Raw genomic sequence first — 15618 nt, 5'->3', positions numbered from 1 at the left:
GCTGCCCCCTCTGAACCCAGAGTGTCCTTGGCACTTGAGTCCAGGGTGAGATCCTCTGGGCAAACGCAGGTCTTGCTTCAGAGGACCAGGTAGGACAGTGAATGTTCCTTTCCACTTCGAGACCGGGAGGTCAGGCTGTGGCGTCTCTTCTGCAGAGGCAAGGTGGTCCTGGGCTACACCGACAGCGAACTCTGCAGACAGGGATCCGGCTACCAGTTCATCCGCGGCCGATGCCATGTACTGCGCCGAGAATCACGCGCGCAGTGAGTTTTGGAGGCACCCCCAGTCCACCCCGGGCCGGGCAAGCTGGAGGTTCCACACGTCTCCGGGGCTCCCGGCCGCCCACTGTCCCTCGCGGGGGGTGGGTTCCCAGGGTCCCGGGGTGGGCAGGGTGTGGCCCGGCTCCACAGCGAGCGTGCCTCTCTCTCTGCAGTGATGCGAACAGGTGAGAGCGGGCTCACGGTGTTCCGGCTGCTCACCAAGCGGGCCGGCTGGCTGTGGGTGCAGTCCAATGCCCACTTGGTGTTCCGTGGCGGCCGACCCGAATGCATCGTCGCGCGACAGCGGGCCCTGACGTAAGTGAGAGGCCCGTAGTAAACGAGGCCCAGATATTAGAGAAAGCAGGACACGAGAGTGAGTTAAGACCTAGATGTAGCAGAGGACTCTGTAGTAAGGAGAGCCGGAAGTGAGGACCCTGCTGGAATTGAGGGCCGTGTGCCCTGTGAGCTGGGCTCTTTCTCTGGCAGTGAGTCCAGCCACCTCTGAGATGCTCCACATTCTGCAGCTTTTCTCCAGCTGTTTGACTTTGGACAAGAGGCTAGCATGGCCCTCAGTTTCTCCAAGTCTAGAGTAGATAGAGTACTCCACTGGGGGTGGTCGTGGGGGTGAATGCATAGGAACCAGCGGGGGTTGGGATGCAGGCTGGTGGAGTCTGGGAAGCAGAGTCTGGCAGGACAACTCGTGCATGGCTTTGGGTGCCTCTCCATTGAGCAGTAAATCTAAGCATGTACACGGACACTTTTCCCCTGAAGTAGCCCCACAGAGGGCCTTCTCTGCGTCTGCTCCCCCAGGTGGGCTTTCTCCACGTCTTCCTTGATCACCAGTTCTCACCCTCGTGTCTCTTCAGGCCGGTACCAAAATGGCTGCTCACACTGAGACCCTGAATACTAGTTCCAAAGAATTCTTGGAATCTCTTTGCCCAGAATTCAGTTTCATATAGAATCTGCCATCAGCTATACTGAAAGGATGTTACTGTGCTCCACTGCACTGTGCAGAAAGCTACTTGCCTGTCCTCAGAGATGCTGTTCCTTCAACCTGCTTTCTCCACTCCCTGTTTCCCTGCTCCGTTTCCCTGCTCCTGTGAATCTGTGATGCGTAGCTTTGCGGGGAGGAGGAGGTCAAAGGCTCTTCAGTGGGGCAGGCTGAGCACAAGACCAGGACACTTCCCGAGTAACACAGCATCTGCTCCCTCACTTCCAGAAGACCAGGGTTTCACGTTTAATCCTCCATACCCACCTGTTTGTTGATCCACAACATACTTTGTAATGTGCATACAAGTAAGAGTCTAGTTTCATTTTTGTTTTTATGTTGCTAGCATGTCAGGCAATAGAAAGTTCTCTTCCAACTTGTGAATCTGCATGGCCGGACCCCATTTGGGTCTGTGACGTATTTGTATAAAATGGATGGTCAAGATTCGAAATGTAGGGAATGATGAAAGAGCCCAAATAAGTTATCTGGCCCAGGTCTCATTAGCACTGTATTCTGGATCAGAGATCCAGTAATGCCAAAATATGCCACATATAACAAACTCTTTGGCCCCTGAACATGCAGCCTCACTGAGTAATATTTAGATCATTGGGAAATTCAAGATGTGTCCAACAACTTGGATTCTGAGCCTGATTCCACCCTGGCCTCAGAAAAGCACTTAGTAAATGTGCCTCAATTTGCTGCCTTGCAAAAATAAGAGGGTCTTAGTGTGCATTTTCTATGACTCGTATCAGCTATGTTGTTCTTTGGATTCACTAAGCAAGAAGTTCAGGAACCAGCAGTTCCTTTAGTAATGTTTGTTTCACTAAGTGTGTAACACTTGTTCTTTGTAGAAAGTGAAAAACATTGCAAAAGTGATACAAAAATCAGCTGTCATCCTACTAAGGGAAAATTGTCAGTATGTTCGTACATTTCCTTCTGGTATATTTGGCATATATTTAAATTTCATATTTGAAATTATATCCTATATATAGTTTTATGTCCTGATTTTTCCACATAATAATAAATTAAAAGCAATTTCTCATATTAGAAGTATCCATAATTATCTTGATAACTATATAATATATGAATACATCATGGCCCTTCATTAAATATTAAAATTTGGGAGTTTTTCATTATTATGGAAATACTGTGGTGAGATGTCTGTATATAAATATCTGGTTGATAGTCTGACTTCCTTAGAAGGAGTCTCAAGAGTAGAATTTTTAGGTCAAAGTGTTTAAACATTTCAAAGGCTCTTGATAATATTGTCAAATTGCTTTTCAAAAAGGTTGTACCAAATTATTCTCTGGCCAGGCTTAATGCTACACCAGTTTTAGCAAAGAGTTGTCCTAGAATCAGGTAGACAGAGCAATGAAGAGGCAGGGTGGCAAGAAACAAATCTGGATGGACATATGGAAAATGAAGTACCATTCGGGCTCCCCAGGTGGCACTATCGGTAAAGGACCTGCCTGCAAATGCAGGAGACTTAAGAGACTGCAGGTTTGATCCCTGGGTCAGGAAGATCCCCAGGAGAAGGGCACAGCCACCTACTCCAGTATTTTTTCCTGGAGAATCCCATAGACAGAGGACCCTGGCGGGCTACAGTCCATAGGGTCACAAAGAGTTGGACACAAAGTATAGTTAAAGAGGCATTTTAAATCTACAAGGACAGAACAAAGTAGTGAGTTTGTAGTAATAGATTAGCCTTTTGGAAGATGGGGAAAATGAAATCTCTACTTCATACTGTTTACATTGAGAATTTACCCAGTTTTGATTCTGTTTTTGTTTAAATTTTCTGAAACAGTTTTGCTGCTGGTAACGGCAAAGTTGTTCTTTTTGCATCAACCTTCCCATAAGTAAAACTATAGCAACATCTATAACTGAAGCCTCTGGACAAAATGTTAAAAAAAATAATAACAATTAACCTCAGTCATGGAGAATCAGTGATTGAAAGAATGGAATGACAGAGTGAGTTTCCTGGGTTATACTGCTTTCAGTCTAGAGAAGATTGCACTTGGGCTGGACAGCTAAAAACTTGAATAGGAAACTTATGGTCTTAATGACACTAAAACCAGACAACAAAGACAATAGTAATTGCAGCAGCATCAAATGAATAAATATAAACTTTCTATTTTTAAAATTTTCTTTCTAATAGAAAGAGAACCAGAAAGTAGGAGCCCTCAAATTCTGTGGATAAACTCAGTTCAAATCTCTGCTGACCCCTGAACCATGCATGTGTGGGTTAGAATTCAAGCTGCCAACTTTAAGGCCAAAAGAACTGAAGAAAGACTTCAGCTGTCAGCCATCATACAGGAAACAGAGTCCACATTTTCAGTCTAGCCAAGTTAAGTAAAACAAAAATATCCCTGATCTTTGGAAGGACATAAAAGAATCCAGATCTACAATATGTTATCACAATGTCCATATAAAATCCAAAATTGCTTATCATTTTGTCAAGAATGAAGTCCAAAATTACTCGATATATGAAGAAACAAGAAAGAAAGTCAAAAGTAATAGAGATCAACCCTTAGATGACTCAGTTATTGGATAAGAATTTCATAGCAACTTTATGCTTGTGGACACAAAGGAAAATATGCTTATGATGAGTGAAAAAATAAGAATTCTCAGCAGAAGATTAGAAACTGTAAAAAGCAGAAAATTTTGAACAGTGTCTATAGTAAAAGTTCAGATGACAGGAGAATTTGTGAACTTGAAGCTAGATTGATAGAATTATCCAATCTGAGTAACAAAGAGAAAAAAATGATTGAATAAAGATATAAACAGTCTCAGAGATCTGTGCAACAATGCCAAATGGTCTAACATATGGTTAAATCAAATCTCTGAAAAGTAACAGAGAGAATGGGCAGAAAAAAATATATATGTATATATAATTTTCATTTGAGTATTTATAATGTACATATATACATATATTAGAAGAAATAATAATCAGAAACCTCCCCAATTTTGTGAAAGCTTTAACTTTACAGATTCAATAACTTCAGTGAATTCCAAGCAGTATGAATACAAAAAAATAACACAATAAGGCATATTCTGGTGAGACTGTTGCACACTAAAGATCAAGGGAAAACTTTGAAAGCAATCTAAGATAAGGGGCACATTAAATATGGGGAACAGTGATTTAAATTATTGTGGACTTCTCACCAGAAACAGTGGTAATCAGAAGACATTAGAACAATATCTTTAAAGTATTTTTTAAAATGTCAACTCTGAATTCTATGACCAGTAAATATACCCTTTAAGAATGGTAGCTAGTAAAGGTATTTTTCTTTAAAAACAAAAGCTAAGAATTTATTACCAGAAATGCTGAAGGAAATTTGTCAGACTGAAGGGAAATGACACCTACCAAAGCCTTGAAGCTGAAAAAGGAATGGAGAGAACAGGAGATAGTAAACATGTGAATAAACATAAAATTATTTCTCTCTTTTTTTCAAAATACATGTGACTGCTTAAAGTCAAAAACATAGTATGAAATTTTTTACATGTGGATATAATATAGATGACAACTTAGCATAAAAGAGATGTGTTGAGAGCACATGAACTACAGAGTTGCAGGGTGCATATATTTTATGTAAAGTGGCACAAGATTAATTATAAGTAGACATCGAAATGTTAAGGGTGTATATTGTAATTCCTAGAGCAACCATGAAACGTATAAGGCAAAAGATACAGCAGAAAATCCAGTGTACTCCAAATGAACTTTTTAAAAAATTCATGTGCCTATGCAGAAAAGCCATGAACAAAGAAACAACTCCCCCCCCCAAAAAAGAGGGTACAAACAGAAAGCAAACAGCAATATAGAAGACCCAAATTAGGCCTGTCAGTAAATCTATTAAATGTTAATGGATAAAACACTGCAATTAAAAGACAAAGATTGTCAGAATGGGCAAAAAAGCAGCACTGAACTGTATGTCTTCTACAAGACACACATTTTAAAATAATGACATGAATACATTAGAAATAATCAGATGTAAAAAAAAAAGATATGTAATACAAACAATAAGCACCAGAAAGCCAGAGTGACTGTAATAATATCTGACAAAGTAGAGTTAAAGACAAAGGTCATGAGCAGAGATCTTTAGATAAGGACTAACTTCTCTAAAGATCCCTCCAGCCTGTGCCCATGCCATGCTGGTCAGCTTCTGCGAAAGACACTCTATTTTAGCTGGATCAGTTTTCTTTTGTGGGACTCCAAACCAAATGTGAGATTGCAGGTGGAGTCAGGCTACTGAAGGAAGGCTCTCCTTGCTGAGCGTGGTGTTACATGCCTGTTGGGGCAGCCTTCGAGCAGACATGTACCATGAATCTCTTGGAAAGGGAGAAAAAGGGAAATTTTTTCCCTGGTGAGAAAAGTTGTATGTATGTATTTGTGTAATTCTTTATTCTTTTCAAAGTAAACTTGACATTTAGGGAATTCTACATGGATTTCTAGAATATTCATTCCAGAAATGAGCAGTTTCCTCTGAGACCACATGTATTTCAGAATCCAAAACTATACTCCAAAAAAATACAAAAAAGAAGCAAATTCAGTGTTAGGGCTGCTTCCTGGGGTGTAAAAACTGGAACAGAGGATACCCTGCCTCTTGTTCATCTGTTTGGTTGCTTGGCCACTGCTGCCTTCTGGCCAGGGTACCCCCTGTCTCATTCGTACACTGATTCCCCGATTCAGTCTTGTGTTTTCTTAACCACAGGGATGTAGAGGGGGAGGATCACCTGCGTAAGCGAGCGCTGCAGGGGCCGTTCACCTTCACCACAGGGGAGGCCATCCTGTATGAGAGCAGCCTCCCCAGCCCCCTGACTGCCCTCCCAGCCAGGAAGAGGACCAGGGCAAGGAAGGGCCCCCCCACTGACCAGGGCTCCGTGTGCACAGGCTCTCTCCTTGGAGCTACGAGGCAGCAAGATGAATCTGAGTACTTGTCCTGCCTGGCCCCAATCTCTCAAGGCTCAGCTTTGGAGAGGTGGGGGTCTCATGACAAATGTGAGGACAACCAGGAGAAAGAGGAAGAGAAGGGAGACCACTCCCTGCTGACCCTCATCGAGCACCTGCTGGAGAAAGACGTGGAAGAGCAGCTCGACCTCTGCTCCACCCTACAGCATCTGGGTGTCACGGACCTTGACCAGAGTCTGTGGGGAAAGAACCTTCTGAGGGCAGACTCAGACACTGCAGGATCTCAGACCTGCTGCCTGCTGCCTCCCAGCCAGGAAAGGGGCCCCCACAGCAAGGAGGAGGCACTTTTTCATGGCAGCGGCAGTGTGGGCTCGCCCCTAGCAGCCAGCACAGCTGCTCCACAGACAGCGAAGCCACAGTCCTCTCTGGACGCAGGCCAGCCAGCCATGGCGGCAACTCCACCTCAGAACAGAGGCGCAGTGCCTAGCTACGTTCACGCGCACACCCAGCATTGTCTCACCTCCAGCTCCACACTCTGGAGCCCTCCATGGTGGCAGCCTTGGCACAGCCAGGTGGCCCCTCTCGGTTTGGGAATGTTCGAGAAACCAACACCATTTGACCTTGTCTCACTGCCTGAGGCCTCCAGCCCGAGCCAGTCAGCCCAGCTGTTCCAGTCAAACTGCGCACTTTCACTCCCTTTAGGACAAAATGTCCCTGGACACCTGGCTCAACCAGGCCTTGGGAGTCTGGATTTTTGCAAAGAATCCTTTCCCTGGACACTGTCACAGAGTAGTCAGTGCCAGGGGCCCCTGAATGCCTCAGACTCCACATCTTTTGCCAATCCATGTGGCACCCATTCCTTGGGCAGCATTTGGGATTCTCGTGTCCAGGGCCAGCCAGTAGTGGTCCCTGTGGAAGTGGGGGCAGAGCAGGGAGCAGGAGAGGCCCAGCCTGACCCCTTCAGTCCCCTGTGGTTTACCACAGCTGATCCTTGCCTTCAGTGGGGAGGGCCAGCCAGTGGCATTCCTCCCAGCTTGTGCACGAGTCAGCCCCTAGTGACACATGGGGCACTTGGTCCACCACAGGATACACCTGGGAGTCAGGAGCAGCCACCCCATTTCCTGACAGGGAGCCAGCTCTCAGGGCGCCCTGCCTGTCCTCCCCAGGCACTTCTGCATGGACCCTTGGCTACCCAGGGCTCTTACAGGGCAGACCTAGGCCCAGTCACCAGGCAGCATCAGTGGGTGCAAATGGGGCTGCAGACCCAGGAACACTGCGGGCAAGTGAGAGAAGGAGCACCAGGAGCCCAGCACCTGGGCGGCCACCTGAAAGATGCCTGTCCCCAGGCCCTGCAGCTAAGCCCCTTCCTGTCCTTGGAGAGCAGCCCCCCAGGCACAGGAAGAAGCCAAGGCAACAGCCCGGCTGAGCCCACAAGGCAGAGCAATGACAGACTGGCCATCCCAGCACCAAGTGCTGTGGGCCAACACCAGATGCAGTCCAGTCCAGTCCTGCCTCCCTGCCCTCCTGATCCAGCCTGGCCACCCCCTCCATGCATAGCAGCCACAGCCCGCAGTCCCAGATAGGTATTGCATTCGGAGCCCCAGGGACCTACGGGCAAATCTGGACAGCAGGGGAGGCGATTGGGCTGGCCAAGTGGGGCCTGGGCACGGGGCTGCTGTGAGGCTCCAGTGCAGGGACACGTGAAGGGACATTGCAAACATAAGCCATCACCGTCCGCGTTGGTCAGTGAGGCATGTGGTGGCAGGAACAGCTGGACCCCCGAAGAACCCTAATTATAAGCCTGAGCTCTCCAGCTGCCTTCCCTTCACTCCGTGGTGTCTCCTGGACCATCACTGAGCCCAGCTTTGGACACCCAGAGTTTGAGTTGATCGTGAGTATTTTGAATTCAGTGCCCACTTTTGCTCTGCTCTCACCTCCTGGCACCACTTCCTGTGCCCACGAGAGGTTACCACAGGAGCACTGCCCACTTACCTAATACTCCACACGCTCTGATCGTCACATAACTGTCACTTAACACCCTTAAATGCAGCTTTGGGTGCAAGTCACACTGTGTGACCTTTCTGCCTCCCACAGGGGAGCGAGTACTCAGGTTTTCCATGATACCATGATACCCTCGGGGCTAAGGTTGCCCCGTGGAGCTGCACTTGGTACTCCCTCACCCCGCTACCCCCCACTCTCTTCTGGGTTTTCTGCGCCTTTTTCATGTCACACAGCCAGCCCTCACTTCTGCAGCTCTCAGGCTCCCATGTCTCAGGAGCCCTGTGCTCACACCCCTTTCCCTCTGTCATAGGTTAGAAAGTCAGAAGATTCGTTTCTTATATGATATTATACATGTTTTAATGCCATTCTCCCAAATCATCCCCCCCCCCCACCTCCACCAGTCCAGGTGCAATGCAGGATACAGGAAGCTTGGGGCTGGTGCACTGGGATGACCAGAGGGATGGTAAGGGGTGGGAGGTGGGAGGGGGGTTCAGGATGGGGAACACGTGTACACCCATGGCAGATGCATGTTGATGTATGGCAAAACCAATACAATATTGTAAAAAAAAAATAAAGTCAGAAGATCAAATTTGTTAGACTTACATCTGAAACCAAAGCAGATTCCTAATTAAAGCCTCAAATTTGCATCTTTTATAAGCAAGTGTCAATTTTAGTTACTTGGACTAACCCTCATCTTGTGTAATTTTGTTCTAACTTAATATTCCCCATTTTCCTAACAGCCATGTCAACAGAACAAAGCGCACAGCATCACGGCCCTTAGGGCTCCGGGCCCAAAAGGAAGCACGTTTTCCTCCAAATTCTGACTTAGAGGGACAGCATCATGCTTTGTACCCAGTGTCTGTGGATGTGATTGGGGGCCTTAACTGCTGACATTTTCCCTGGAATTGAAGTATCTTAAAGTTTCATATCTTGATGAATATCTGACTTTTTTCTATGTGTATAAATACACATATCTGAAAGCTTATTCTCTAGATCCCAAAGATATTTTTTTCCTTCATTTTATTTTGTGCACTTTATATTCAAAAAGTATACAGAATTCTCTCCTTTGCTTAAAAAGCAATGTCCAAATCACAAAAAATGTTAATAGGAAAGGGACATAGTGAAGATCTAACCTCCCAGACTAGTCCCAACATTTGCCTGAAAGGGTCCCCAAGCCCTGAGGTTTGGCAGCCACATTTATAGGCTCAAGGCTGAGGCTCAGCACCAGATAGCCTATCTGTGACCAGGGCCATCCACTTGCTTGTTTCCTACAGCATGGGGACACGCTGACAGCCTCTAAGGAGAAGGGATGTGTGGCCCATGAAAGGGCTCAGCTGTTACCCAGGGTAGTGCGCAGGAGTGGTAGCCCTCCTGGGGGGCAGGCTTGGGGACACTGTGGGTGGGGGATCCAGGCAGGGGTACAGCCTCCTTGGGGCCTCTGTCTCACAGCAGAGCAAGAGGGAAGAAGTTGGCAAGGCTCAGGCTACTCCTGCTTGTCCTCCCACAAAGGGTTCAGAATGGACAAGTCTTAGGGAGCACGTCCACCTTCTCCTGTGGGTTGAACCACAGGACTCATTGTTCAGGAGCTGAAATGGACCTTTGATGTCATCAAGTATGACTCCACCATCTGACTTGCTCAGCTCTGTCACCCTGAACCTGGCCCTGGAGGTGTATAATGAGTGTCTGTTGCGTGTGAGAACAAGTGACTGTGCAGGTGAAGAGACCACAGAACTGAAACACCAAAAGGCCAGGGACCTGTCCATTTCAGAGCTGGCTGAGTCCACCACCAGTTGCCAGAACCACATGACCTTCATGTGTCAGGGAGCCAGAGGGAAGCCATCATGCTCCTTCTCTACAGCACTGGATGTGCTGGTCATTGTGCCAGTCAATGTTGTGAATGGGAACTCTGCCACTGAACTCTTGGACCCAAAACACCTAGCCATCAACTAAGGCCTTGCAACCCGACAAATGAGAGAAAACAAACACAAAAATACTCAAATGTTTCAACCTTATGTCTCAAGCCAAAAAATACAGCCTCCCATCGTGGACTAAGGTGAAATTCTCTAACCTCATGTAGGGTCTGTTTGTGGGGAGCACCATGTCCCAACAGACAATGGTCTGTCTGGACTACTTTTTGTGTTTTTCTCTGTCCAAAGAAAGCAGTTTAATCAACACCAGCACATGTACTTGAACACTCTGAGGCCTGCCATGATGTGAAGACTTGTCCTTCGGTGGGATTTTCAGCTGGGTCATAAGCTTTATAGAACTGCTCTCAAAGTTCCATGTAAAGTGCAGACTCATTACATGTGTGTAATAGTTAACACGCACATCCTGCTTCTCCATGTGTTTGGTTCCTCCCTACAGACTGTAGTAAAACACTGGCATGAATACCTCTGGTGGTTCCATCACAATCAGTTCAGTTCAGTTCAGTTGCTCAGTTGTGTCTGTCTCTTTGCGACCCCGTGGACTGCAGCACGCCAGGCTTCCCTGTCCATCACTAACTCCTGGAGATTACTGAAACTTAGGTCCATTGAGTTGGTGATGACATCCAACCATCTCATCCACCACATTGCTGAGTAACAAATCACCCCTAAACCTAGGAGATTAAAACAGCAGCTATCTGTCTGCTCATGGCTCTGTGGTGCAATGGGCACTCCGGCCTCACCCGTGTGGCCGTGGTCACCAAGGAGCCCAGCTGGGGCTCAAGGGTCCATGATGTGCCCTCAGATGTGTTTGGCAGTTTGCTGGGTCAAGGCAGCAACCACGCCAGGCCTCAATCTGATCCAGACAAGTTGAAAACAGCTGTGAGCACATAAACTCATTTTAAATGCAGACACCCCCAAGTTCCTTTCAAGGAGGCTTGCTGGTTCATCCTGACGAGCAGCCAGCCATGTGATTGCCCAAGTGCTCTCTTGCGTGGGTCTGTCCTTTGTCTGCTCAGAATGTGCTCTTGTTGCCTGAAAGCCTTCAATCTCATGTAAATTGCCCTCTTGTCCCAGACATTGCAGGATCCCTATTTAGTAAAGCACAAAGCCATCATCCATACCCTAGATGAAGCTCCATTGTCCCAGAAAGATGAATCATTCCATGGAACATATCAGTCTCCCTAATTATTGGCATGTACAACATAAGAAGGACTAAATTTTGTTTAATTAAGATCTTGGCAGTAATGGCCTTTAATCAAATATAGTCCATGCCCTCAACAAAATATTATTCTTTATTCAAAAAAGAAAATATATTTTACATGGCCAGTGTCGTAACTCCCTAGATACAATTCTTGACTTAGCTTACTAAAGCAGATGTGTACACGTGTATTTGTGTGTTCATGGCTCCAGGTCTGCCTCATCTTTGGTGAGTGAAGTTTTCTGAAAATGTATATTTGTGGTCTCTGTCAAGCAGAAGGAGTTGAAGTAAATGTATATGTGAAAACCATCCTGGCTTGTGAGAGTAGATAATTAAACTGTGTTCTTCCTTTCTGCTAATTATAGTTTGAAAATAATTGATGATTGTGCTTTTGAGTTGGCACACATTCTTCAAGACACCAGTGTTCCAGAAACATCTTCTGTGGCTGCTGTAATTCAGACTCAGCAATGGGGCTGATGAAGAGGACTGAGGACCACCTATGGACCCAGACACGCTGTTTCCACAACCAGGACAGCTGAAGGGGTGGCTGAGTGCCTGACCGTCAGGGCTAGAACTGGCCAGAGGAGGTAGGTGGGAGGGTAGAGTGAAAGGGGAAAGACTGTGGGCTTGCGCGCTGGCTGGCTGCACTGTCATTTGCCCTCGCTTGGGTGAAGGCCACACCCAGGTGGCCCCAGCTCAGGTACTCAGGGGCCAGGGAACAGAAGAAGCTCCTGACATCAGAACTCAAGGGAAAGCCCAGAGTGTTCAGCATAAAAATGACCAGAGGATCCTCCGTTGCTGTGGGATTGTGTGAGTCAACATGGCAAAAGCTGCGTTAAGTTCCCTCTAGGACCTGCCTGGATTGGGAGTAAGCCTTCTGGCTTAGCCAAGGTCATGGGCACCACTCTTGAGGCTGGGGAAGTGGCCCCCACCCCGACCAAATACCTGAGCAGTGAGTGGGGTAGAGAGTTTTCCAACGGGAACTTGGAGCTCTCTGTAGGGGATCATCAGAAGGAATGCAGTTGAATGGCATAAACAGAAACCTCAGCTCTGGTTTGAGCAGCTAGACCAGGGCTTGAACCCCAACTAGAGACTGGTGTAGGGGCAGCTGTGAGATGAGCAGGTGCTGCTTGTGTCTCTTTCCAAGTTGGGGGCCGCCTTCTGCCAAGTGTTCCCTTCACTCTGGCTAGGGACACCGCCTGTACCACAGCCACAACAGGCCACACAAGACTGTCCCTCCTTCCTGTGGCTTCTCTCAAGAGCAAGTGAAATTTCCTGAAAGTTCCCAGCAGTCACTTTCCACTGATCCAGGATGGGTCACGTGCATGTGCCTGAGCTAACTTGAGAGGATGGGGTGGTCTGGGATTTTTCCAGTAGATTTGGAATCTGGGTCCATCTCTTGTTCCCAAGAGTAGTAGCTGCTACTACTCAGTGGAGGTGAGGTGGCTGGAGAATGGGGGCACTCTGGCACCCATGAGTCCTCTGAAGGCTTGACGAGCTCTCTGTCTCTGCCCTCAGTGAGCTCTGATTCCTGAAGCTGTGTTAGGCCCTGAGGCAGCCACGTGGAACCCAGTAACACAGGGGCTGAGTCCAGGCTGACCCCGCTCTGAACACAGAGCCTGTGAGAGTCCAGAGGAGCTCCCATTCCAGCTCTGACTGGAAAACTCAGCACCATAAAGTACCCATCGTGCCTGATTGATCTAAGGATTCAGTGCAATTCCAGCCAGAATTTCAGGGTTTCTCAGAGAACTTGGGAAGTTGTACATATGGAAATCAAGAAGAAAAACATCCCATAGAAAACTGACATAAACATTTCACAAGAGGAAAGAGAAAGGCAATCAATACAAGTAAAAAGACACTTAACTTAAGCAGAAACAAAAGGACATTAAAATTGTGAGCATTTTACCCATCCTAGATGGGAGAAAGTTTTAAAGTCTGGCAAAACCAAGTTTTGGCAAAGATGTGGAGCATCTTACTCTCTTCTGGTGGGAGTGCAGGTCCGTACAAGGTTGGAAGACACTTTGGCATTGTCATGTCAGGAGGATGACTTGGTTGGATGGCATCACTGACTCAATGGAACAACAACAGTCGTCATGTCGGGTTGAAGTGGTGCTCACTCTTTGACTCTACATTACTCCTCACAGGTAAGTGCTCGCACAGCAGAGAGAGAGAGAGAGAGAAGCTGGGCCCCCAGGGAAGTCAATGGTGCAGTTCCAGCCTAAGTCCCTGAGAACCAGCAGCCAACAGTATGACTTGTAGTCTGAGCCCAAGTCTGAGCCCCACACAGGCAGAAAGAGCAAGTTCCACCCTTACTCAGCCTTAGCAGGGCCTCAACCTGTGCCGTTAGCCAGATGGCCTGGTGCACCTCACAACAAAACAAGGCCCAGAGCAGAAGAGGGCAAGTCCCTGCTCAGGACCTCTCCTGGGGGCGCCACAGACTCTGCTCCCCCACTGGCCAGACCTGAACAGTCCCTGCGGACAGAGGGCGGCAAGTCGGCCTCGACAGACAGACTTCACCTGGAGGTGCAGATGGGCCACCTTCCTGCATCACGCAGGGGAGGACAAACAACCCCACATGCAGCCGCTCTGCCGGGACGTGCCCGGGTACGTGGCCAGCCTCTGAGCTCAGGACTCACGCTGTGAGCACCACCACTGCCCAGCAACAACTGGCACACATGTCCTGGAGCCATCAGGGTTTCCTCAGTCTTGGGATGGAGGCAGCACCTCTGAGCCAGCCTGGGCAGCTCCTCTGTCCTGTCTGCACACCTCAGCATCCCCACATTTCCAGAACTGCGAGGATTCTCAGTTGGCCACCTCCTCTTGGGATCCAGAATCACTGACAAAGATGGAGGGGGCTGGGAGGGAGCAGGGATCCCTGGAGGTGCTGCCAGCCAGAGGAGGGGTGAGGGCCACAGCTGCTTTGCAGCCAGGTTGCGCTGTGACAGGTGGCTGAGGCTTGACAGGGATTCTGGCATCTGTCTTGGTGGCTGTAGACATGATGGCTGTTGTGGATGCTCAGTGTTTTACTGAATCTTCCTGAATATTCCTGAATCCTGCAATGCAGGAGACCTGGGTTTGATTCCTGGGTCGGGAAGCCCCTGGAGAAGGAACTGGCAACCCACTCCAGTAATCTTGTCTAGAAAATCCCCATGGAGAGAGGAGGCTGGCAGGCTACAGTCCATGGGGTTGCAAGAGTCGGACACGACTTAGCAACTAAACCACCACCACCATCCTGACAACTTTCTGGAGAAGGTACATCATCACCTCCAACTCACTCACAGGGAAACTGAGGCACGGTGAGGGCGGTGCCTCTCCTTCAAGGTGGAGTCAGGACTTGAGCCTGAACGTCTGAGGCACCCAAGTCCTGGACCATCAGACTCAGGATCTGGAGCTCAGGAGAGAGACCTGAGGCCCTGGGGTCACCAGCGGGTGTGGGGTGATCTACTGGAGTTGGTGGGCAAGTGAGGAGAAGCCCAACATTTTACAGGAAGTAGGCAGGAGGTGTTGGGAGGGGACCCAGCAGATGAGGAGGTACAGCCTGTGTGCAGAGGGCCTCTGAAAGGCCCCAAGAGGCGAGTCCCAAAACCAGGTGGTACCCTCTGGAGACAGGTTAAGTGAAAAGCCGTTGTCTCTCGGGGGCAGGACTGGGAGATTCCTTTTTCTCTAATGTCACTACATTTCTCAGGTGGTCTATAGAAGGATTGTTTTGATTATGTAGTGGGAAAATGTATTTATAGGTCAAAGCAAGCAAGACAAGAGGAAGAGCTCTGTGGAGTGTGACCTCCTACCCCCGCCCCCCCCCCCCCCCAGGCCCAGCTCCCTCAGTAGCAGCCCCGCGTTGCCAGTGCATCAGGCGGGTTTCACACGACTGGAAACTCAGAGCATCGCTGCACACCCCTGCTGCTCCCCATTAGGCTCCTGACTCAAATTTTGTTGCTCCATTCAGGGGAATTCTAGTGAAGAAAATGAAATCTGAAAGAGGTCCAATAACCCCGTCCATTTTTATGCTTGCTGTTGTCATATGTTCTGTGAGAATCTACCTCCCTCTGCTTGAACATAAAGTGACACTCGTTACTCAGCAGGCGATCTGGGGAGGCTTTGAGGAGCAGAAAACAGTAGTGAACTCTCAAAATTGTTGTGAACATGACATGTCTTTCACAATTTAAAGGAGCTCTTCCAATTTTCCTGTTTCATAAGATTTTTCTGTCAACCAGAAAAATGTACAGCACAGGCAGGGCTAGGGTCCATGGCTGACATGTTTACACATTCCATGGGCCACCATGTGGCACACACACCCCCGCCCCAGTTAACTTTTTGTACACTTCATAGGCGATTATGTT

At 48.0% G+C, this 15618-nt stretch overlaps 1 protein-coding gene across 1 annotated transcript in view; it reads left to right on the top strand.

Annotated features, from left to right (window-relative positions):
* Nucleotides 1–8560, top strand: part of LOC102397781 (aryl hydrocarbon receptor-like) — a 51206-nt gene extending 42646 nt beyond the window's left edge. Inside the window, 4 exon segments of the mRNA XM_045165357.1 lie at nucleotides 156–221; nucleotides 223–263; nucleotides 434–575; nucleotides 5958–8560. Of these exon segments, the coding sequence (XP_045021292.1) occupies nucleotides 156–221; nucleotides 223–263; nucleotides 434–575; nucleotides 5958–7737 (2029 nt within the window). The 3' untranslated portion in view covers nucleotides 7738–8560.
* Nucleotides 8561–15618: the final 7058 nt, after the last annotated feature.

The sequence above is a fragment of the Bubalus bubalis genome, chromosome 1 (genome assembly GCF_019923935.1).
Source record: "Bubalus bubalis isolate 160015118507 breed Murrah chromosome 1, NDDB_SH_1, whole genome shotgun sequence".
NCBI lineage: Eukaryota > Metazoa > Chordata > Mammalia > Artiodactyla > Bovidae > Bubalus > Bubalus bubalis.
The sequence above is the reverse complement of the archived record's forward strand: the minus strand, read 5'-3'. Positions and strand labels throughout refer to the sequence as shown.